The 24,961-nt window shown below is 40.3% G+C and overlaps 1 protein-coding gene across 1 annotated transcript; it reads left to right on the forward strand.

The window, feature by feature from the left end:
• Positions 1-7,208: 7,208 nt before the first annotated feature.
• Positions 7,209-14,018, forward strand: LOC124145114. Its single transcript, XM_048391398.1, has 6 exons — positions 7,209-7,269; positions 9,250-9,336; positions 11,759-11,856; positions 12,263-12,599; positions 13,020-13,463; positions 13,802-14,018. Coding segments are annotated over exons 2-6 (957 nt in total). The 5' UTR covers positions 7,209-7,269; positions 9,250-9,260; the 3' UTR covers positions 13,804-14,018.
• The last annotated feature ends 10,943 nt before the right edge of the window (positions 14,019-24,961 follow it).

The raw sequence follows: 24,961 nt of genomic DNA on the forward strand, positions 1-24,961 counted from the left end.
AGAAAGTTATTCAACAACGATGAATCTTATACTGTCAATGAGAATTAACTACATAGTATACTCACCGTCGGAACCGACTGTGTCGCCAAAGTGCCTAATGTGACTGCTGCCAATGCCGTCACAGGTGCCGCTGAAGTGGGTGCTGCCGATGCTGCCGATGCTGCCGAAGTAGAAGCTGTCGCTACCGTTGCTGTCGCCGATGTGGCCGTTGCTGTCGCAGTTGGTACCCTTGCTGTCGCCGATGTCACCGTTGCTGTCGCCGATGTGGCCGTTGCTGTCGCAGTTGGTACCCTTGCAGTCGCCGATGTCGCCGTTGCTGTCGACGAGAAACCCTAATAAGGAATGTAAGAGTTGACATTATGTACATGCATGTATTCAGACAGTGTACGTGCTCGTTGTGTATATGTGTAGCGTGCCTGGACAAACTCCAGGTGCCGCAAACTAATGTTTTCCATGCCTGTTACCGACGAACATACCTTGTTTCTTCAGGGAGATTTATTTTTAACAATATATGACTACAATAACTAGCTATAACCCTGACAATAAAACAACGCTTAGTAACCAATGTCAAACCCTTCATTTTTCCTTAGCTCATTTCTTAAGGACATGTAGACTGGAATACGAATTCATGTGCACATCTCTCGTTTTCATAATTATGAAATTCCAAGAACTGATTACAATACATCTAGTAGTTCCATTGATAGTCGAAGAGAATATCTCGCTTTTCAGAGACTCGATTACGGCATTGTGCAGACAGAAGACGTATGACCAACTCTGTATTTACGGCCTGTGTCAACATCAAGGTGTCACGGCACTACAAGACTATTACTGTTCACATTGGTGTTAAAGCTGAATTCATTCTTGTTTCTGACTTACATTCGCCTTCAGTCTCCTGTTCTCCTCCTTTATCTTCCGGTTCTCCTCTTTAACCTCACGGTTCTCCTCCCGGAGTCGCCGGTTCTCCTCTCGGAGCTGGATCAGCTCGGCCTCGACAAGCTGCCACACAAACAAATGTAAGATGTCAGCCTATTGCAGTTATAATGCTTCACTATATATATTTCAGCCATACTGTGATGAGAAGTTGTACATTATAAAGTACATATATTTAGACTAAATACACACCTGTCATCGATAGGGGCACGGATGGCTCAGTCGTCTAAGGCGACGCGATTCGCTGTGCAGAGTTACGTCCCTTGGGCACGCCCGAAACCTATGATTGTGGGTTCGAATCCCGATTCGCGCTGATTATGTTTCTAGGTTTGTCAGCACCATACCCGTGTTCGTGTGTTTCACCGAAGTGGTAAACGTCTAAGACCTGCATCACTTTGGGCTTTCCTGCCACATTAAGCTGACACGCCGTGATATAATAGGAACACTGTTAAAAGCGTCGTTAAACCAAACAGACATATCAAGCCAAAACTATTGTGTTTACTCACATTCATTGGCGCCGCCCCCCCGATGACGTGGCACTGCTGACCTCCTCGATGCTGCCGGTGTGGACGTCATCGGGGTGGCGAAAGGCGTCGAAGAGGTCGACGACATCCTTGACGTTGATGGCGTCTGGTCTGCCGCCTGCTGCCTGGTAGCCTGCTGGGTAGCCTGCTGGGTCGCCTGCTGGGTCGCCTGCTGGGTCGCGAGGGGTGCCTGCTGGGTCGCTGAGAGTGCCTGCTGGGTCGCTGAGGGTGCCTGCTGGGCCGCTGGGGGTGCCTGCTGGGTCGCTGAGGGTGCCTGCTGGGTCGCTGAGGGTGCTTGCTGGGCCGCTGGGGGTGCCTGCTGGGCCGCTGCGACTGCCTGGTGTCCGGTCTGAGAAGCCTGCGGGGCCAACCCAAGAGACTTGAAGAAGGAAAACATGATGACTGGTAATAATTACTGAAAGTAAACGCTAGAAATAATTGTCAGAATGGAGATGTGCAGAGATCGTAAAACGAGATGCGCGATGCGACTGTGGTAGGATCCATGTTTTATACTCCAACCCGAAGGAGCATTCATTTGATTTCATGGGGGTGGGGGGTGGGGGTGTCGGATGGTGTCGGAGCTTGATTTGGGTTTGAGCTCAGTTCACTTTACACAGACATTTGTTTCCTCGATAATACAATAACCACTTTCTATAAGAAAAAGGAACATAAGTTTTTAAAGTAAAACAGGGGATTGAGTCTTATTTAAGAAAATATCGCCCCCCTCCACCGACAATAAGATGGTTGCTCCCTTAGCCACAGTCAAACCAGCAAGCACGAACCCAGGGATTATTGGGGTATTCAGTGACAAGCAACTGAAAGCGTGTAGGTTGATTTATTCTCGTGCAGCTCAAACATACAGCCATGTCGCAAGCGCCTTGAAACAATGGGGAGACGTCACCAACCTCCCGGCCTATCTGACAGTGTTATGCAACGACGCTCTGGGTGGACATGTCGACCCTGCTCTACTCGAGTAACAAGCCTTGCACCTTTCATGGGACATCAGCCAGACAATGGAAATCAACATCGTGTAAAATCATCGGACACGCAATGTTTTACCAATTCTATTATTTTAAGTTGATCATTCTTGATCAATATCCACGTTTCAACGTCCATTGTCCACACACTATCGCTGCAATATTCAGTCAGTATTGTTAGAATAGTTGTACTTTCCATGCCTTTCCTTATTGGCGTGCATGTCATATTAGTAAACTTTATTATCCCGTGTTACGGATTTCATTAAAACACATTTTCAGAATTAACCTGATTGATACGTTCGTGTTATTTGATTTGACAGGGATCCCTACCAATAAGCACTTTAACTTGCAGGGGGAGGGAGGGTAACCTATAGGATAAAGCATTCGCTCGGTCATCCGAAGATCGGTTCCATTCCTCACATTGGTGGACAGCCGCCGTGGTGTAGTGGTAGAGCGTCTGCCCAGAGAGCGGAAGGTCTTGGGTTCGATCCCAGGCGGGGTCATACCAAAAGACGTTACAAGATGGTACTTCTTGTTACCATGTCTGGCACTCAGCTTTAAGGGGCTAAAACAAGGATTGGTCGACTTGGAGTCAGTATACTGTGTCTGAGTGGGGTGTTCATGTTAAACTGCGGCATGGTAGCTCAGTAGGCTAGCACTATAAAACCGGCATAAGACCGGACTAACTACGTCGCTATATGAGTACGACTCCATTTCACCTCACCTCCTCTTTATTTGATTTAGATCGCCTCCGTGGTCTAGTGGTAGGGCGTCCCCCCGCGTCATACCAAAAGACGTTAAAAGATGGTACTTGTTGTTACCCTGTCTGTCGCTCGGCATTAAGGGGCTAAAACAAGGATTGGTCGGCTCGGAGTCGGTATACTGTGTCTGAGTGGGGTATCCATGTTAAACTGCAGCATGATATCTCAGTGTGATAGCACTATAAATCGCCAACAGTCCGGACTAGTACGAGCAGCCACACACACACGTGTATGCACGTCGCTATATAAGTGCAATAATCTTGTACGCGACGTTAAACCCCATTTCACCTCACCACACCTTATTTGATTTAATTTTTCATACAATAACTTTTGAAAATACCGTTCTGTGAGTATAGTTGGTTGGTTGGTTTGTGGTTTAACGCCGCACTCAGCAATATGCCAGTTATATGACGGCGGTCTGTAAATAATCGAATCTGGACCAGACAATCCAGTGATTGATATCATGAGCATCGATCCACGAAATTGGGATCGATGATATGCATCAACCAAGTCAGCGAGCCTGGCCACCTGATCCCGTCAGTCGCCTATCACGACAAGCACAGTCATAGGGCAAACATGGGTTGTTGAAGACCTGTTCTACCCCGGATCTTCTCGGGCCTTGTGAGTACAGAGCCCGATCTCTTGAGATATATTCAGACATAAACCGCATGAATGCTAACACGAACTGTTTATAATCAAATGTCACAGACATGGGTTTTACATGTACACCTGTGTTGTGTATAGAGAATAGCGTAAATGAGTCGTTTAGCGTTATATAATCCAACATGTGGCACAGGCACTGTTATCTTGTTTAATTCATTCGTTTCTGTGTTTAGTAAGTTTTGACGTAGGTCTCCAACTTTCAGTGTGGGCTGTCGGTAACCTGAACAGTCAAACTAGCTGCTGATAGAATGATGTACTAAAGTACTCACGGAAATGAAAAAAAAAGTTTTTTCTCAATTTAAAAATCGACACAAAGTGTTACGTAGCTGTAAATACGAAATAACAAAACAACTCGAAAAGTACTAGTCTGGATTTGCTAGTTTGATCTTAGTGAACAATACAAAATGTACTTTACAGGAGGTAATTTGTCGGCACTTTCAACATTCAAAAATAAAACAAGTCCAAATTGACATAGCAGAAACAGACTATAGGCATTATCCACCTGTTCTCACCTGTCGTCAACGTGTCATAGGTCACCTTGATCTACTTACACCTGGTTATGCCCTGTTTCACAATAGTCTGTTTTACTACATTTTTACACACTTTTACGTGTAAAAAGGCATAAAAACATTTGATACGCTGTATTTGTGCCACGGCCCAATTAGTACTAATTTAGTTGTTTGAATATTTTACATATTTTGTATATTAACTGCATTTATTCAAGATCTGAGGTCGAAAAAACAGGGTTTTTTTCATTTCCGTGAGTACTTTACTACCGTCGCTGCTACTACTACTACTACTGCTACTACTACTACTACTACTACACTACTACTACTACTACTACTACTACACTACTACTACTACTACACTACTACTACTACTACTACTACTACAACACTACTACTACTACTACTACTACTACTACTACAACACTACTACTACTGCTACTACTACACCGCCACAACGACGACGACAACCACCACTACTATTACTATTACAACATCTTATAAGCCTACTGGCTGTTTGTGTGACTCGATATGGAGTTTTTGAAATTGTGGTAACACCTCGTACTGTAGTGAGCAATTCATCGGTCTCAGATGGAATCCAACGGACTGTACGAGGTATTACAACGATTGGTAACACCTCGCAGGAGGGCTTACAATCATTGTAAACCCTTGATAGAACAAAAACTACGAACAGCCTACGAGACGCACGTGCAGATATCGTGCCATTGCGAAACCCACTTGCTGAGGTCACCGGTTTCATTGAACCGAGTTCACGAATGCAGGCGATATTTCATCTCCGATACAGGTTATACATTTGAAAGTTTTTATTACCGTTATTTAATTAAAAACGTTGTCTATGCGATGAGTCGGTTTATAAGTTGGACAAACCATGCCTCCTCGAGATTACGAGAAATTGTAAACCCTCACATTCGGGAACGTCCCTCATGTGAGGGTGGGGGGCAGGGGTGGTCCAGTCGTCTAAGGCGCCGTGATTCGCTGTTCAGAGTTGCTTCCCACGGACACGCGAGAAACCTATGATTGTGGGTTCGAATCCCGGTTCGCCCCGTTTCTAGGTTTGTCAGCACCATACCCGTGCTCGTGGGTTTCACCGAAGTGATAAACGTCTGAGACCTGCACCACTTCGAGCTTTCCTCACACATCAAGCTGACACGCCGCGATATGACTGGAATACTGTTAATAGCGGCGTTAAACCCAACTCACTCATGTGAGGGTTTACAATCTCTAGTAAATTCTTCGGGGACATGGTTTCTCCTACACATCTACCCCTACTACCCACCCGTGAAGATCCGGGGTAGAATAGGTCTTCGGCAACCCATGCCTGCCGTATAAGGTGACTATGCTTGTCGTAAGAGATATAACGTTGCGTTCAAAGATGACAAAACTTCTTAAATACGCACAACCTAAATGACTTACAACTAAACAAAGCACCAAACAACTCTTTCATTCCCCAAATCGACATATCTCCCTCCACCAAACTAAAAAGATAAACCGACTCATTAATTAGGCTCCAGGCTATAAAAAGACAAAATCACGAAAAAGGTTCAAAACTAATACTTCAGGTACTTAAAAGCTACGACAATCTCCGTAAACTAGGCGAAGACATTGAAATATCAGTGTTTGATAACGAACATGGCGTTAGAGCAGCTAAATCGACACTTAACTGAGAAAAAAAAGCATCAACCTTCCAATATATTGAAGCGAAATTAAAAATACTACTAAGGAAAAGTTTTTCCAAAAGTGGCAAAACAACTATCAGAAGTCAAAATGCAAACTAAAACACGTGCTACAAAAGCCACACCACGAACATGTTTTACGAACATCGTTAAATATTTTATATATTAAATACTTCACGCGATTGCGGTGGTGGTGAAATGGGGTTTAACGTCGCGTCCAAGATTATTGCACTTATAAAGCGACGTGCATGTGCGTGCATGTGTTTGTGTGCCTGCTTGTACCAGTCCGGACTGATGCCGATTTATAGTGATAGCTCACTGAGATACCATGCCACAGTTAAACATGAATACTCCACTCAGACACAGTATATTGACTCCGAGCCGACCAGTCCTCGTTTTAGCCCCTTAATGCCGAGCGCCAGACAGGGTAACAACAAGTACCATCTTTTAACGTCTTTTTGTATGACGCGGTCGGGGATCGAACCCCGGACCTTCCGCCACGCGATTGCGTATCATCTTCTGTTGCAAATCCTGAACTGCAGGGACAAACCACTCACATCAACGAAACAGAATACAGCTTAAAGACAGACGGAAAATGAAAACACAAAAGTGCATAAATTGTTTGCTTTCTCCCCATTGAAGACGAACGTGTAAAAATTATATTTATTTCAGTGTCATTGTTTTCTTACAACACCAATTTCCTATTTAAAAATATATCTTAATAATCATATATCGGTAAATTAATATGCATATTCTCAAAGTAAATTCAATGCATTAACTGACCGTCGCATACAAGATATTATATATTTTACATATGCGACTGACCAGTCACTCCAGCTGTGAGACAGTGGACCATTACGCACGTCTACCTGGCCAGGCTGACACAAAGGTAAATCCCTCAGATAGCCAGTGATTAGTGTGTTTACGTCCATCACAGGGTCGGCACACATGGTCAGTCCGACTGTACAATAAGGGTCAGTTTGGAAAGATAACAGCCTACTTGAATGCAATTCGTAAACAAACACAATCTTCAATGGTTACAAGTGACAAACCGCTGACACCTTGATGTTGTGAAAGATATAGGAATTCGTAGCATTTAGTTATGTAACGTAATGAAGGCCTGAGTTGTGTATAAACGGCGGTCGGTGGTAGCAACTTCATTCTGCTACCACGATTAAAAGCCACCACCTCAGCAGCCTGCTCTGGGTTTCAAAGTAAGAAACTATTTGACTTTAACTGTTAACTTAATCTTCTGCAACGATTTTAATACGTTAGGTTTAAGTTAGATCTATTTGGACTATATGGTAGCATTGTGGCAGTTACCACTGCGTAAATATCTAGTTGGCAATACTTTCTTTTGCGAACATATTCTATGTATAGTATATTAGTATAATATTCGCATGACAATTTCCCCATGTGAGTATGTGTACCAATATCATCAAAAAGTAAGTTCCTACATTCAAAGATACACACTCATAACAATGATAAATAGTACCAATGCAAAATGAGTCGGTTCTGTTCATTATATTCTGAAAGATGTTTTCTTTTTAGAATATGTCTACCAAATATCCACGCATGACAACGTGACTATTTCATAAACATTTTTTCTCGTATTAAATGCCTATGACATAACTATCTATTAAACCGTCAGGTACAATGTATTTCCATCTACAATATATATAGAGTCATAAAAATATAATCATGATAACAATTCAATACATGTAGAACACATATGCACCCTCATCACAATAGTATAATCGTTAAACAACAAATGAGGAAATGAAAATAAATGTATGATGTATGATGATGTATGCGTGTTGAAAACGTATTGGATTGTTATTGTGATTAAATGTATATGACTTTGCCTCTGTATAGGTGTTGCCCACGTATTGTATTATTATTATGAGTATAAGTATGCCTCACCGACAAGAACAACTCAGCAGCCTTCTTGGTTCCAAGGTTATAGCCATTTTTGGCCGCTCTACTACCGCTAGGGGCGGTCGGGAAGCCTAGTGGTTAAAGCGTTCGCTCGTCACACCGAAGACCCGGGTTCTATTCCCGACATGGGAACAATGTGTGAAGCCCATTTCTGGTATCCCCCGCCGTGATATTGCTGGAACATTGCTAAAAGCGGCGTAAAACCACACTCACTCACACACTCACTCCACTACTGCTAATTCCCCCGATTACGTTGTAATGTTGAAGTGCGCCATTTGCGATGGTATTCTTAAAAATACATTTTGATATTTGATAAAATATCATATGTAAATGTGCTTAACATATATGGTCTATTTTCTATTATTCAAAGTTTCAATTAGAATAGCCTAGGATTGAACCCCCTTATGCTTCTTTGTTTAAATAAGTTCAAGTCTCCTTCAAATACAAATGTATCGGGTTAACTATGTAAGCTTGGTTACATCCAAGAACAACACATGAACAGAAAGCATGTGTCAATTTGACGTTGACCAGAAATAGTAAACAATGGCGATACAGTTGACCAATCAGAGTAAACTGTATGTTCTACCCCATCTTCGGAACACTGAAAAGCACACGTTGCTCTTCGTCATCTACATTATTCTTACTTCTACTTCAAGGTAAGTCGTTTTCATGTGTTGTCACCTAAATAACACTTGAATTTATGTGTTTATTTTATGTTTAGTATGTGTTTTGATACTGTGAACATTTGACACTTGTATATGTTTGTTCAACGTCAGGAATATTATTAATAATCAGAGAGTATATGTATATTCTCGTTAAACGGCTTTCACAAATCACTCCTATCGTGAGTTGCATGCTAAATAACAATTACATGACCTGTCGTTAGTGAAGCACGGTATTCCGTAATGGCGTAGTCATTCCTAAATAAGATATCATTAGTATAAAATATAGCTGACGTTGGCAATGCTTGTATTTCGTTTATGTTGTTGTATGTAATCTATACAGCCATGTTCCAGTTTAGTTACTTAAACTGATATGATTATCTATCATCTATTATATATATATTATCATCATCTGTAGTAGGCACATATCTCACTGGTAGATTGGAATATTACACTGCCCATAATGTCATAAACTTGCCATTGTACAATGAAACACATGCGCTCCGCACTCACTATACTAGTTAACATGATACTCAGCGATATATACTCATCATCTCAGTGATTCTGACACTCAACAACATGTACTTTTTGTAGAACTAACAAGGATGACGACGATGCAGTTGTTGATGACGATGGTGGCTGCTGCACTGGTGCCGTCTGTTACTAACGGGATATGTCTGCGTGAGTATTTTGGATAGTCCTCCTTTCGGACCGACCATTTCATGTTCTTGGGAACAAAATTCCAGAACCCCCCCCCCCCCCACACACACACACCCACACACACACACATCCCCACACCCCCATACAAACACCCAGACACCACTCCCTCCTCTCACGCTCCCTTTTCCAACAGGTTACTAAAACGGACTAGAGTACAGATTGATTAACTTTTCATCTGAAGTTTTGAGTGTTTGCACAATCGCTGACGAAGAGGTCGGTCTGACCCCCTTCCAAAGTTCAGTATTCATGTGAGTACAAGTTTTGGCCAAAGGGTTCTATATGTTATGTTCGTGGTAACATTACTAATAGGCCAGTACCAGCTGAAAAAAAGGTAATATATACCTTATGTTCGTGGTCACATTACTAATAGGCCAGTAGCAGCTGCCTAAAGGGTAATATATACCTTATGTTCGTGGTTACATTACTAATACGCCTGTACCACCTTCTGCCAAACGGGTAATATATACCTTATGTTCGTGGTAACATTACTAATAGGCCAGTACCAGCTGCCTAAAGGGTAATATATACCTTATGTTCATGGTAACATTACTAATAGGCCAGTACCAGCTGCCAAAAGGGTAATATATACCTTATGTTCGTGGTAACATTACTAATATGCCAGCACCACTTTCTGCTAAACGGGTAATATATACCTTATGTTCTTGGTCACATTACTAATAGGCCAGTACCAGCTGCCAAAAGGGTAATATATACCTTATGTTCGTGGTAACATTACTAATAGGCCAGTACCACCTTCTGCCAAACGGGTAATATACACCTTATGTTCATGGTAACATTACTAATAGGCCAGTACCAGCTGCCAAAAGGGTAATATATACCTTATGTTCGTGGTAACATTACTAATAGGCCAGCACCACCTTCTGCCAAACGGGTAATATATACCTTATGCTCGTGGTCACATTACTAATAGGCCAGTACCAGCTGCCAAAAGGGTAATATATACCTTATGTTCGTGGTCCCATTACTAATAGGCCAGCACCACCTTCTGCCAAACGGGTAATATATACCTTATGTTCGTTGTAACATTACTAATAGGCCAGTACCAGCTGCCCAAAGGGTAATATATACCTTATGTTCGTGGTAACATTACTAATAGGCCAGTACCACCTTCTGCCAAACGGGTAATATATACCTTATGTTCATGGTAACATTACTAATAGGCCAGTACCAGCTGCCCAAAGGGTAATATATACCTTATGTTCGTGGTAACATTACTAATAGGCCAGCACCACCTTCTGCCAAACGGGTAATATATACCTTATGTTCATGGTCACATTACTAATAGGCCAGTACCAGCTGCCAAAAGCGTAATATATACCTTATGTTCGTGGTCACATTACTAATACGCCTGTACCACCTTCTGCCAAACGGGTAATATATACCTTATGTTCATGGTAACATTTCTAATAGGCCAGTACCACCTTTGTTCAAACGGGTAATATATACCTTATGTTCGTGGTAACATTACCCGTAGGCCAGCACCACCTTCTGCCAAACGGGTAATATATACCTTATGTTCGTGGTCACATTACTAATAGGCCAGTACCACCTTCTGTCAAACGGGTAATATATACCTTATGTTCGTGGTAACATTACTGATAAGCAAGCTTCTGCCAAATCTAAAAAAGCCTTATGTTCGTGGTAACATTATGTGAACCAAGGGGGAACAAATAACATTGTCAAAATGGAATTGCTGACTCCAGACTTAATGAAATTGGTCAAACGTCCTTAGGTTGTCACCTTCTATTTGTACCATTGATCCATTAATACATCGGCTGTGCCTGTGTGGGTGCCCTGCTTTACTCTGTGTTGATCTTAGGTGTGCTGATGATGTTCATTGTTTAAGAGATATTACCATTCATACATACGTACATTGTGGCGTTAAGGTCATGTGAAAGTCCTTGAGTATTAGTTGTACTTTGTGTTTGTTTGAAGTCAAGGTCACACACTGGGGTATAACGTCAGTAAGTTGCGTCAGATTACTTTATTGCAATTAAACATAACAAGCAAAGGTTAAATGTACTATACGTTATTTGTAAATATCCACTGTACTTTATCCAACACGTTCATTGTGTTTTCTACACGTGTGCTTGTGATGCATGCGGATGTGTCCGACCACGTAAGTTATGACTACCTACTCCAATATAAATACGTTTACTGAGTCAATGGAACAAGGACTACGTCCATGAGTTTGTGATGGGGATGCCATCTATTTCATGTCATGTCATGTCATGTCATACAAACAATATTAACATAGAATAAGCATTTACCATATGTAGCTGCATTTCCTTTGACTGACGAGTCTTAAAGATCTGGATTTTCCTTTCCTAATCTACACTTTTCTTCACAACATGTGGTGTAGCCTACGTGGAACTTGCGACTACCACAACTCACAACTACCAATCCCTCTCCGAACAGGGCGTGGATTTGGCTCCTGGTACAACGTCATTTAAGTTCAAGGTAAGCCAGGGACTATCACCATGTCAATATCTGTTCATATAAATAATCAGTATTTTGGGTTCCGGTATAAACGGACAGCCAAACCAAACTTTGATCTTGGTTATAACATGGGAAAATAATAAAGCCAACATTCTATTAATTCCGAACTTGCGACTACCACAACTCACAACTACCAATCCCTCTCCGAGCAGGGCGTGGATTTGGCTCCTGGTACAACGTCATTTAAGTTCAAGGTAAGCCAGGGACTATCACCATGTCAATATCTGTTCATATAAATAATCACTATTTTGGGTTCCGGTATAAACGGACAGCCAAACCAAAGTTTGATCTTGGTTATTACATGGGAAAATAATAAAGAAAACATTCTATAAATTCCGAGTCGTAAAGTTTACTTGGTTTCTCCAAGGTCCGCGCGTCAAATGATGCTCACCTGGTCCTGCTGCAGGCCGATGGCGTAACCGACGAGAACGCATACGAGGTGGTGATTGGTGGATGGAACAACACCCAATCAGTTATTAGAAAAGGCATGGCACAAGCCAACAGAGTGACAACCAGACACACGCCATTGTTTGCGTTCCACTCCCATGATTTCTGGATTTCTTGGGAGAATGGTGTGATCGCTGTTGGGACGGGGATGGAGGTCGGAGTTGGGACGTTCATGTCGTGGACGGATCCTTCCCCTCATGCCGTAAGGGACATCGCTGTGTATACTGGATGGGGATCCACGGGTCTGTGGCAGTTTGGTAAGTAGCCGCCAGCAGAGGTAGTTCCTGAGTGAGTGAGTTGTGCTTTATTCCTCTTTGTACAGTATTTCATAGTGTGACCTGCGCTGGATGTAGACGCTTTACCGTGAATATTGCAGACATTTGTTTCTTTAAAATGTTTACCTATAAAACTCAGAGCCGACGACTGGCTACTTGTGCACTACTGGGCATTTCAGCCTATGAAGAAACGTTTTCTTATGTTAATGTTTTTGAATATAGGATGAATATGTGTTCGGCTAAAACTATACAATCCTGTTGTCCTGTATGTACTACCTGGCCGAGCAATGACACGATATAGTATCTGTACACACAAGTTAAACAACCATAATTAACCAGAAACAGTTTTCTCTACAATATGAATACAACAACATAACTGTATTTGCTAAGTTCGTATTGCAGAGAGCAACCTTCCATTGGTTTGTTTGGAAACGGCCGACGACTACCACTACCACTCCGTCGATGACGGTGGATTTCACCTCAATGGACAATCATCCTTCACCTTCTGGGTTAGGGCTACCAATGACGCTCACATCGCGTTACTAAGAAACAAAGGCCTCTACGAGAATGACATGTACGAAATCGTCATCGGAGGCTGGCATAACACAAAGTCTGTCATCAGAGACAGGAAGGGAGGGCCAATCCTTGCGCTTGCGCGCCACGTTCCACTATCAGGGAACAAGCACCTGCCCTTCTGGATCAGCTTCAGCGGTGGCACAATCTCCGTGGGTGCTGGCACAGAGGTCGGAACACGTCAGTTCATGTCGTGGACAGACCCAACTCCAACACAGATCAGATACGTTGGCGTGGCAACGGGCTGGGGGTCCACGGGAAAATGGCTTTTCTGTAAGTAATCGTTTTTCACCCCATGACGTTACTGACATTATTTCTCGTTGTGTTGCTTCAAACTTAACAAAAAGTTCAAAAGAATTCTAATCCTGTCCAGCTGGCATTTAATAGCAAAATAGATATGTGTCTTACACAACCATCAAAGGAAATACTTTTATCAACTTATGTTGTCTGTGTGCAGTTTTGATAGCCACTGGCGACCACACGGTGAAAAAGCTGGAAGACTGTTTTTGGATGATAAATAGAATCTCGCCCTCATAATCTTGTTAGATTCTCTATCTCTGTATTAATGAAATAGATATGTTTCGCTCATGCCAAACATGTCTCTGTTTTAGAACCAGCCGCTCCACAAGTTGACAAAACTGGACTTTTCACATGCTGAAACCATAGCAATGGTTGTGAAGATGGGAAACAAATACCTGGCTCCACCTGTCGGGCGATAACAGCAGAACAATTGAAGATCCTATTCCAATGCATGTACATGAATGATGAACTTTTAATAATATAAAGGATAATCCCTTCCTTGCTACTTCTACCTTAGAAGTGCTGAAATAAAGTAACTACAATATGAATGAGTATTGTGTCTACAGTAGGTTATGCGCATACTTTATACTGCAAACTGAAGTGAACAGTGTATTGTCCAGTGTGGTACGTGCATATCTACAACAGAGTCACGTGAGTTGACACACTGTGACAATCTTCATGGGCCAGCACTTTAAAACAATCAAAGCATTCATACGCACGCACGCACGCACGCACGCAGGCAGGCAGCCAGGCACGCACGCACGCACGCACGCACTGTATAAGTGCAATGGTCTTAAAAAACAATTGACCTCATCTCACCTTAATGCCAGTTAGACATTCACATTTCTCCCTTGTTTAATGGGGAGACATATTTCTTCTTCCTTGCGGTAGCATTGCCAAGATGTGAAACAACGGTGACTCACTGACCTCAAGTCGAAAGCATATAAATAATTAATATTATTTTGAATGATATTATATTGCTGAAAAATGTGTTTCTTTTGAATTGACATGGTTTTAAATATCAGTATTCTGTCAAATGTTAATGAACAATTGTCATTCATCGGAAGTTGCAATCGTCTAAGCGATCAGTCATTGCACTCCTCAAATCTTCACAGCACTGGATTGTTCTTGGCGTCTTTTCCTGACATCAAAACATAATAGGTCCAAATGTTCTTTTAAGCGGCACAAGCGATTCGCTACCTCTCGGTAGACTTGTTTTCTACTCCTGGGGGCAGTACCAAAGTCGATCTGCGATATCTTGGCCCGATCTGCATGTTCTACCTTCTTGATGACTTCAATGAAGCGGTAGATGTTCGGATGTCGATGTGGAAACCTTCCAGATTGTTGTTTGATTTCGGACCTATCGTTGAGTGATGGTTCCACAATGGCAGCGGGAATCGTGCTCCGTCGTCAACCCAGTTGACAACCACATAGTCATTGCGTTCAACAGCTCTTGGAACGTTGGGAGTGTCATCAGTGGCTTCGATCCAGGTGTCTTTCATAACTGCTTGTGGATGCAGCTCTTCTTATCCACGCGCACACTTCAAGGTCTTCTTTGTACAAAAGTCCTATGTTCTGTGTCTCCCTCCAAATGGCTTGGCTGTAATGAAATAGGCTTAAGGAGATCTACGACAGATACCGGATCTAACTGCAATTCCTGTTTTAACCGAGCCAGGTCTGGGGCGTGGTCTTGACATTCCAGTTACAAGTGGTAAATTTAAATACTTTAGGTACATTCATGCTTTAACCTTTATTCGGTTTTAAACCAATTCTGTATTTCACGAAACAGTGTTAAAATAAGCAAACCTGCTTGTTCACCAATTTAGGTTTCTTTAGAAATATAGCATGTTTAAACAAACCAATCTTAAGTTGATTAATATAATCTTTTACTCAGTTTCAGTCAATCTTTCCAAAAGTTAATCCAGCTATCTTTACTTGGTTCATCCATTACTCTCATGGATTTACCAGGGACTGTTCCACTATAAAAAGGTGAATTCCCTTTGTTGTTTTAACCAAGTGTGGGGTCAGTGGGCTGTAGGTGTTTTGGGAGATAACCCTAAGTTCCAGACTTCCATAATTATATTGGTACCAGTGAGGAATGTATTACCCCTTAACGTTGCAGACATGGGGTAATGGTCTGATACATCAATTGGAATGTATCTATTAGTGGTAGGTTTCAGAAGTGACGCCTGGATCGTTTCATACTCAATAATTGAACTTTGAGAGCTGGAAGGCATCCTTCGTGTAACAGTACAGTCTCTGTCCATTTGATCATATGTTGATCATATGTTAATCATATGTTATCATGTTTATATGTAAATATCATGGTGATATCTTGTTTATCATATGTTGATGTCATTTTGAATATATGTTGATATCATGTTGATCATATTTTGATCGGGGCGGTCGGGTAGCCTAGTGGTTAAAGCGTTCGCTCCTCACGCCGAAGACCTGAGTTCGATTCCCGACATGGGTACATTGTGTGAAGCCCGTTTCTGGTGTCTCCCGCCGAGATATTGCTGGAATATTGCTACAAGCGGCGTAAAACCATACTCACTCACTCATATTTTGATCATCCATTAAATGTTGAACACATGTTGATATCACGTTGAGCACATGCTGATTACATACTGATCATATGCTATCATGTTAATCATATGTTATCATGATGAAGATGCGTGCTCATATGCTGATATCATGCTGATCATATTCTATCATGTTGATCATATGTTATCATGATGAACATGTGTTGATCATATGCTGATATCATGCTGATCATATGCTATCATGTTGATCATATGTTATCATGATAAACATGTGTTGATCATATGCTGATATCATGTTGATCATATGTTTTCATGTTGATCATATGTTTATCATATGCTGATATCATGCTGATCATATGCTATCATGTTGATCATATGTTATCATGATGAACATGTGTTGATCATATGCTGATATCATGTTGATCATATGCTATCATATTGATCATATGCTATCATGTTGATCATATGTTTTCATGATGAACATGTGTTGATCATATGCTGATATCATATTTATCACATACTGTCATGTTGATCATATGCTACAATCATGTTGATCATGGGGCAATGGTCTGATACATCAATTGGAATGTATCTATTAGTGGTAGGCTTCAGAAGTGACGCCTGGATCGTTTCATACTCAAGAATTGAATTTTGAGAGCTGGATGGCATCCTTCGTGTAACTGTACAGTCTCTGTCCATTTGATCATATGTTGATCATATGTTAATCATATGTTATCATGTTTATATGTAAATATCATGTTGATATCTTGTTTATCATATGTTGATGTCATTTTGAATATATGTTGATATCATGTTGATCATATTTTGATCGGGGCGGTCGGGTAGCCTAGTGGTTAAAGCGTTCGCTCCTCACGCCGAAGACCTGAGTTCGATTCCCGACATGGGTACATTGTGTGAAGCCCGTTTCTGGTGTCTCCCGCCGAGATATTGCTGGAATATTGCTACAAGCGGCGTAAAACCATACTCACTCACTCATATTTTGATCATCCATTAAATGTTGAACACATGTTGATATCACGTTGAGCACATGCTGATTACATACTGATCATATGCTATCATGTTAATCATATGTTATCATGATGAAGATGCGTGCTCATATGCTGATATCATGCTGATCATATTCTATCATGTTGATCATATGTTATCATGATGAACATGTGTTGATCATATGCTGATATCATGCTGATCATATGCTATCATGTTGATCATATGTTATCATGATAAACATGTGTTGATCATATGCTGATATCATGTTGATCATATGTTTTCATGTTGATCATATGTTTATCATATGCTGATATCATGCTGATCATATGCTATCATGTTGATCATATGTTATCATGATGAACATGTGTTGATCATATGCTGATATCATGTTGATCATATGCTATCATATTGATCATATGCTATCATGTTGATCATATGTTTTCATGATGAACATGTGTTGATCATATGCTGATATCATATTTATCACATACTGTCATGTTGATCATATGCTACAATCATGTTGATCATGGGGCAATGGTCTGATACATCAATTGGAATGTATCTATTAGTGGTAGGCTTCAGAAGTGACGCCTGGATCGTTTCATACTCAAGAATTGAATTTTGAGAGCTGGATGGCATCCTTCGTGTAACTGTACAGTCTCTGTCCATTTGATCATATGTTGATCATATGTTAATCATATGTTATCATGTTTATATGTAAATATCATGTTGATATCTTGTTTATCATATGTTGATGTCATTTTGAATATATGTTGATATCATGTTGATCATATTTTGATCGGGGCGGTCGGGTAGCCTAGTGGTTAAAGCGTTCGCTCCTCACGCCGAAGACCTGAGTTCGATTCCCGACATGGGTACAATGTGTGAAGCCCGTCTCTGGTGTCTCCCGCCGCGATATTGCTGGAATATTGCTACAAGCGGCGTAAAACCGTACTCACTCACTCATATTTTGATAATCCATTATATGTTGATCACATGTTGATATCACGTTGAGCTCTTGCTGATTACATACTGATCATATGCTATCATGTTAATCATATGTTATCATGATGAAGATGCGTGCTCATATGCTGATATCATGCTGATCATATTCTATCATGTTGATCATATGTTATCATGTTGATCATATGCTATCATGTTGATCATATGTTATCATGTTGATCATATGCTATCATGTTGATCATATGCTATCATGTTGATCATATGTTATCATGTTGATCATATGTTATCATGATGAACACGTGTAAATCATATGCTGATATCATGTTGATCATATGTTATCATGTGGATCATATGTTGATCATAAGCTGATATCATGCTGATCATATGCTATCTTGTTGATCATATGCTATCATGATGAACATGTGTTGATCATATGCTGATATCATGTTGATCATATGTTATCTTGTTGATCATATGTTGATATCATGCTGATCATATGTTATCTTGTTGATCATATGCTATCATGATGAACATGTGTTGATCATATGCTGATATCATGTTGATCATATGCTATCATATTGATCATATGTTTTCATGATGAACATGTGTTGATCATATGCTGATATCATATTTATCACATGCTGTCATGTTGATCATATGCTATCATGTTGATCATGGGGTAATGGTCTGATACATCAATTTGAATGTATCTATTAGTGGTAGGCTTCAGAAGTGACGCCTGGATCGTTTCATACTCAAGAATTGAATTTTGAGAGCTGGATGGCATCCTTCATGTAACTGTACAGTCTCTGTCCATTTGATCATATGTTGATCATATGTTAATCATATGTTATCATGTTTATATGTAAATATCATGGTGATATCTTGTTTATCATATGTTGATGTCATTTTGAATATATGTTGATATCATGTTGATCATATTTTGATCGGGGCGGTCGGGTAGCCTAGTGGTTAAAGCGTTCGCTCCTCACGCCGAAGACCTGAGTTCGATTCCCGACATGGGTACAATGTGTGAAGCCCATTTCTGGTGTCCCCCGCCGTGATAGTGCTAGAATATTGCTAAAAGCGGCGTAAAATCATACTCACTCACCACACACCACCAAATTAATGGACAACTAATTGCACAACCCTATATATCTATATATCCGCAAAACAATCAGATTTAGAAACAGAATTTAAACTACAGCACCACAAAACCGCTTAACAGTTCAGCACTTGAAAGACTGATACCGTGCTCTACTCGTGGCTACTTCCATACCATTGGACGTAAAATGTCACAATAATTTAGCTATATTATTATCTTATCCAGCAGGTAAGCTGTCGGCGGTTGACAGTAAGAACATCATTACTGGACCGTTTACACTGGTGTGTCTTGGAGGATTCCTGTTTGCAAGCTGCATGTGTCTTCGAAAATATTCGTTCAAATGCAGGTAAGTACTTATCAGTTCCACAGGTACATGTATATGATTCATCTCTACGTTTTGCTACTAGTACTCAAACTGATTAAAGGAGTATCGTGGCAGTTTAGTTCAATGTCATCAAGCGTCTACATAATAACAAAACGACAGGGCTGTATTTGTCAGAATTGGTCTTCAGATATTGTAGCTTAATATGAAATATGAAACAGCATTAAATAAAATACGCAAAAGATTATTCATGAATTTTGCAAATCACAACTGTTAAATTCCCTCAGTTACAAAGTTCCATATCGGCTCTTGTCTACTCCTCCCTGGCAGCTGGTGAGGCCAGAAGTAGACGTTTCTCTCACCCGTTTTATTAAATCTGACACAAACCAACTATTACATCAACAGGAATATTTACAGTTAGCATGTGTCACTGTTGTTGGATGACAATATTTATCATCTAGAATACCAAAAATAGCTCTATTTTCACTGCTGAGGCCAATGCTATCCTTACAGCCTTAGTATACATAAAACGACAATCTGCATATAAACAATTTATCATCTTTTCGGATTCTTTATCTTGTCTTCAGGCACTGAAAAAGTATCTTCAAATCATCTAATTATTTTAAACATTTTAGAACTTTGTAATGATCTTTCAACTTGCCAATATGACATCGTCTTTTGTTGGCTGCCCAGTCATGTGGGCATAAAAAGCAACACAACGGCTGATGTTGTTGCTTTAGCAACACTCAACAAATCTGTGACACCACTTCTAATTCCATACAGTGATTGTAAACCTATGATCAGATGATACATCAGGGATCTTATGCAAAAGACATGGGACACCCAAGTAGGTATAAATAGAATACATAAAATTAAGCCAACTATCGGTTAGACTTACTTGGGTTGTAAGTCCAGATTTGAAGAGGTCATTTTACGACGATGTCGTATTGGCCATTCACGATATACACACGAATATTTATTAAAAGGTGAGGATCCTACGTTTTGATCCCTTGGGATGAGAGAATCACAATCAAGCACGTACCGCTTGACTGTATTGATTTTGCCATTTTGCCATTACAAGGGATCAATATTTCAAAGACACGCCGCAATATAACTGGAATACTGTTAAAAGCGGGGTTAAACGAAACTCACTCACTCACTCGCTCGTCACGATATGGCTGAAATATTGCCGATGTGACGTTCAATTTTAACTCACTCACTCATTACAAAGTTTCGTGCCGCATTCACTAGCTGCCTTAAGCGACGATAATTTGTGACTATGGTGAATAATTAATGATGATAAGAAACGTGTGTGGTAAAAAAGGTGTTTTTTTATTGTTATATTTCCTTGGAGGTTGTAAATCATCTAACCAAATCAGTTTCATAGAAGAGTCCAAGGATGACGATAATCAAAGACTATATATCAATTAAAGATTAAGCCATCACTGATAATCTGTAGTTTGCAAGTACCAGGGTGTTATTTCCATGTCGCGCTTGTTGTCGTTTGATGTAAAAAAAAGAAAACATCTCCGAACTTTATATATATGAAATATGCATAATTTACATTGGCTCACGTGAGAACCCACGTGATAACTACTTCCTTCTATTTGAATACTCATGAGTATTTTGAGGTCTCTACTAAAACGAATCTATTTCCGTGTCACGATTTCTGTTTTTGTAGTTTGACCTGGAAAATTGTTTCTTAAACAACTCATCGACTGTTCAATATTTCTTCGTGAAAACGCCAAACGTACGCCATCGTCTATTTGAAATGTTGATCTCTCTGACTAATTAGGGAAAAATTCTTGATGCGTCGGAATTTTATTTATTTAGAATGGTAATTATATAGAGATGACTATTATCTGTGGCAAACCTTCACTTTTCACAGAGAGAGGTCTGCATCAGGTTTGGTACATCATCTGACATACTTAAATACTAAAATTGTTTTGTTTTCTTACACCACGGGTCTATGTAGAGAAAGTGAAAAAACAACCTAATCTGTACTGTCTTATACCTTTATGCCAAACGTTTTTTAAAGCCAGTACACGTGAATGTCATGTTCCATGTTTTATAACCTTTACCTGTTTTTCTAATTGTATACCCGACATTTCTAACTGTAATATCAATATTATACACGGCAGTAGGGTGAGATACAGTTTATTGTCATGCCTTTTCTGAGGTGCCGTTTCATACCATACGTCGCACATCAGTCAACCTGTACTTATACATTTACTCACCTACTACTAAAATACATATATTGTGTAGTACTAAAATACATATTTTGTCCATTAACTCATAGCAAAAGTTATTTCTGCTTGTTTATTTACACTGTACATTGAGCTAATACATATATCTTACATACTTTGACTGTTGGTGTGAATTATGGCCTCCGGTTTTCTCTTGTTATTGTTCTATACATTATGTAGTACGAGGCCCACACTCTCGAGAAAGTAAGTGCATGTTGTTTCATGCCTATAATATTCTGTATTATGGCAGCCTTCTTGTATTTGTTCCCTTCATGTTTATTTGATTGCAAGTAAAACTTTACGTTCCAAATTGTTTGTTTGCATGGATATCTTTATAGACTTGTCCTCAGTGGAATTATAAATATATTGCAATTCATAGCAAGAAAATAACCCCAAACTGCACCCCACACTCCTATTTAGCTTCTCCATCATGAGATGGCAGGCAGCATATTTTCTTGAATTTTCCGTTATTCACATGGTAGTGCATTATTTAGGACAAATTTATTCTCCTTTAGAAGCACTAAATGAAGTCAGATCAACTAATTACATAATCTGAGCAGTTATAGTTTACTGATCATGGAATAAATGGAATACGTAGGGACAATCATACATAAAGTACATAAAACTCTAACCAATAGTATGGAATACGTGAGTGAGTTAGTGAGTGAGTTTTGACCTTAAAGTTTACATCGCATCGGCAATGTTGCAGCCATATGGCGATGATACTATATTAACAAATACATTTAGAAATATAAAATCTGGCTACAAAGGACATAACATAATAAGATTATCACAGCGTTGTCGTTAAAACTTGCATGTGACGCTTAAATGTTATCACTATATAAAATAATACATTATACAAACGGACTATCGATCGCCAGCAACCGGCAACCAGCCACCGTACTACGGACCATGGGGATTTACAGTACCGGTACCGTCATGGTACCCATCCCTTTAGACACTGGCGACAGGTAGCATGTTGAACACATACCTGTATCAAGTTTCAAGTATATGGAGTGACGATTGGTATTTACATGTAGGAACTATGCGCTTTACTGAATAGGAATATTCTGCTGTGGTTGAAGGTCAAATCTTTATAACAATACTATGAATAACCCGGAAACGAAAGTAGTAAGTGGTACTGATATCGCATTTCCACATTCTTAATGCCTAAACTGAGCAACGCCGGATAAACAGCTTAACCACGATAACGATGATATGACCAGTGTAGTATACTATTAGAGCATATACAACCAGGGAATCAGATTTGTATATGTCATAGACGCTCGTCATTGCAGCATGTACATGCATAAATCACTGCACAGAAACGACTAATTAGTATTTACAAGCACCGTGATTAGTGGTGTGATGAGACAGATATCACAGTTACATGTATGTGTCATGGATAATTCACATGTACTGAAACTCCTGAGCTGTAAGGAAGCTGCTCTCTAGAAACCGCACATGCGTATCAAGTAATGGTTCATAAAAGATATAAATTAACATGTTATCTAAATTGTTGCATAATAACTTTACAAAAAAGTACTTATATTTTTAACAATCTTATTTTTTAGTGGAAAATATCAAGACACAATTCAAAATGTTGGGATATTTACGATAATATTATGGCTTACACATAGTTCTGATTTGAAAAAGGGGACAGATTAATCGATCATGGAAATCACCACCGATGTCATCTGTATCACATAATGAACGTTATCTATTTGTTAATAGTATTTTGTTCCATCTGCCTTTTTCAGTTCGAAGTCGGTGAAAATGTTCAATAACGACATATCCAAAATATTAAGATACAGTTGAAAACGTAGATCAGATTTAACAAAAACCTTTTGTACATTTTGAAGTGTTTCTATTTCGTTTCTCCATTATTGTAGATATCGATAGTGCTTTGTGCATGGTGCATGGTGCATTGTGCGTCTTGTGGTAATGACATTATTTGGCGAGTTGACTGACTAGTTCAGCTGACGTGACCCGGTGGTAGACATACACGTGAGGAGGCAGGACACTGAACAATAAAATGTAGTTCAACTGACGTGACTCGATGGTAGACATACACTTATCGAGGAAGGACACTGAACAATAAATTGTAGTTCAGCTGACGTGACCCGGTGGTAGACATGCCCTTGTCGAGTCAGGACACTGAACAATAAATTGTAGTTCAACTGACGTGACTCGGTGGTAGACATACACTTGTCGAGGCAGGACACTGAACAATAAATTGTTGTTCAACTGACGTGACTCGGTGGTAGACATACACTTGTCGAGGCAGGACACTGAACAATAAATTGTAGTTCAGCTGACGTGACTCGGTGGTAGACATACACTTGCCGAGGCAGGACACTGAACAATAAATTGTAGTTCAGCTGACGTGACTCGGTGGTAGACATACACTTGCCGAGGCAGGACACTGAACAATAAATTGTAGTTCAGCTGACGTGACCCGGTGGTAGACATACACTTGCCGAGGCAGGACACTGAACAATAAATTGTAGTTCAGCTGACGTGACTCGGTGGTAGACATACACTTGTCGAGGCAGGACACTGAACAATAAATTGTAGTTCAACTGACGTGACTCGGTGGTAGACATACACTTGTCGAGGCAGGACACTGAACAATAAATTGTAGTTTAACTGACGTGACTCGGTGGTAGACATACACTTGTCGAGGCAGGACACTGAACAATAAATTGTAGTTCAGCTGACGTGACTCGGTGGTAGACATACACTTGCCGAGGCAGGACACTGAACAATAAATTGTAGTTCAACTGACGTGACTCGGTGGTAGATATACACTTGTCGAGGCAGGACAATGAACAATAAATTGTAGTTCAATTGTCGTGACTCGGTGGTAGATATACACTTGTCGAGGCAGGACACTGAACAATAAATTGTAGTTCAGCTGACGTGACTCGGTGGTAGATAAACACTTGTCGAGGTAGGACAATGAACAATAAATTGTAGTTCAACTGACGTGACTCGGTGGTAGACATACACTTGCCGAGGCAGGACACTGAACAATAAATTGTAGTTCAACTGTCGTGACTCGGTGGTAGACATACACTTGCCGAGGCAGGACACTGAACAATAAATTGTAGTTCAACTGACGTGACTCGGTGGTAGATATACACTTGTCGAGGCAGGACAATGAACAATAAATTGTAGTTCAGCTGACGTGACTCGGTGGTAGATATACACTTGTCGAGGCAGGACACTGAACAATAAATTGTAGTTCAGCTGACGTGACTCGGTGGTAGATATACACT

Source organism: Haliotis rufescens, unplaced genomic scaffold (assembly GCF_023055435.1).
Source record: "Haliotis rufescens isolate VD_foot unplaced genomic scaffold, xgHalRufe1.0.p SCAF_9, whole genome shotgun sequence".
NCBI lineage: Eukaryota > Metazoa > Mollusca > Gastropoda > Lepetellida > Haliotidae > Haliotis > Haliotis rufescens.

Excerpts from the sequence above, each read along its gene's own strand:
- LOC124145114 (XM_048391398.1), top strand. The coding sequence starts at position 9,261 with ATGACGACGATGCAGTTGTTGATGACGATGGTGGCTGCTGCACTGGTG. Across the intron at positions 9,337-11,758 it reads TACTAACGGGATATGTCTGC|CCTACGTGGAACTTGCGACT; the intron begins GTGAGTATTTTG and ends CATGTGGTGTAG. Across the intron at positions 12,600-13,019 it reads CACGGGTCTGTGGCAGTTTG|AGAGCAACCTTCCATTGGTT; the intron begins GTAAGTAGCCGC and ends TTCGTATTGCAG.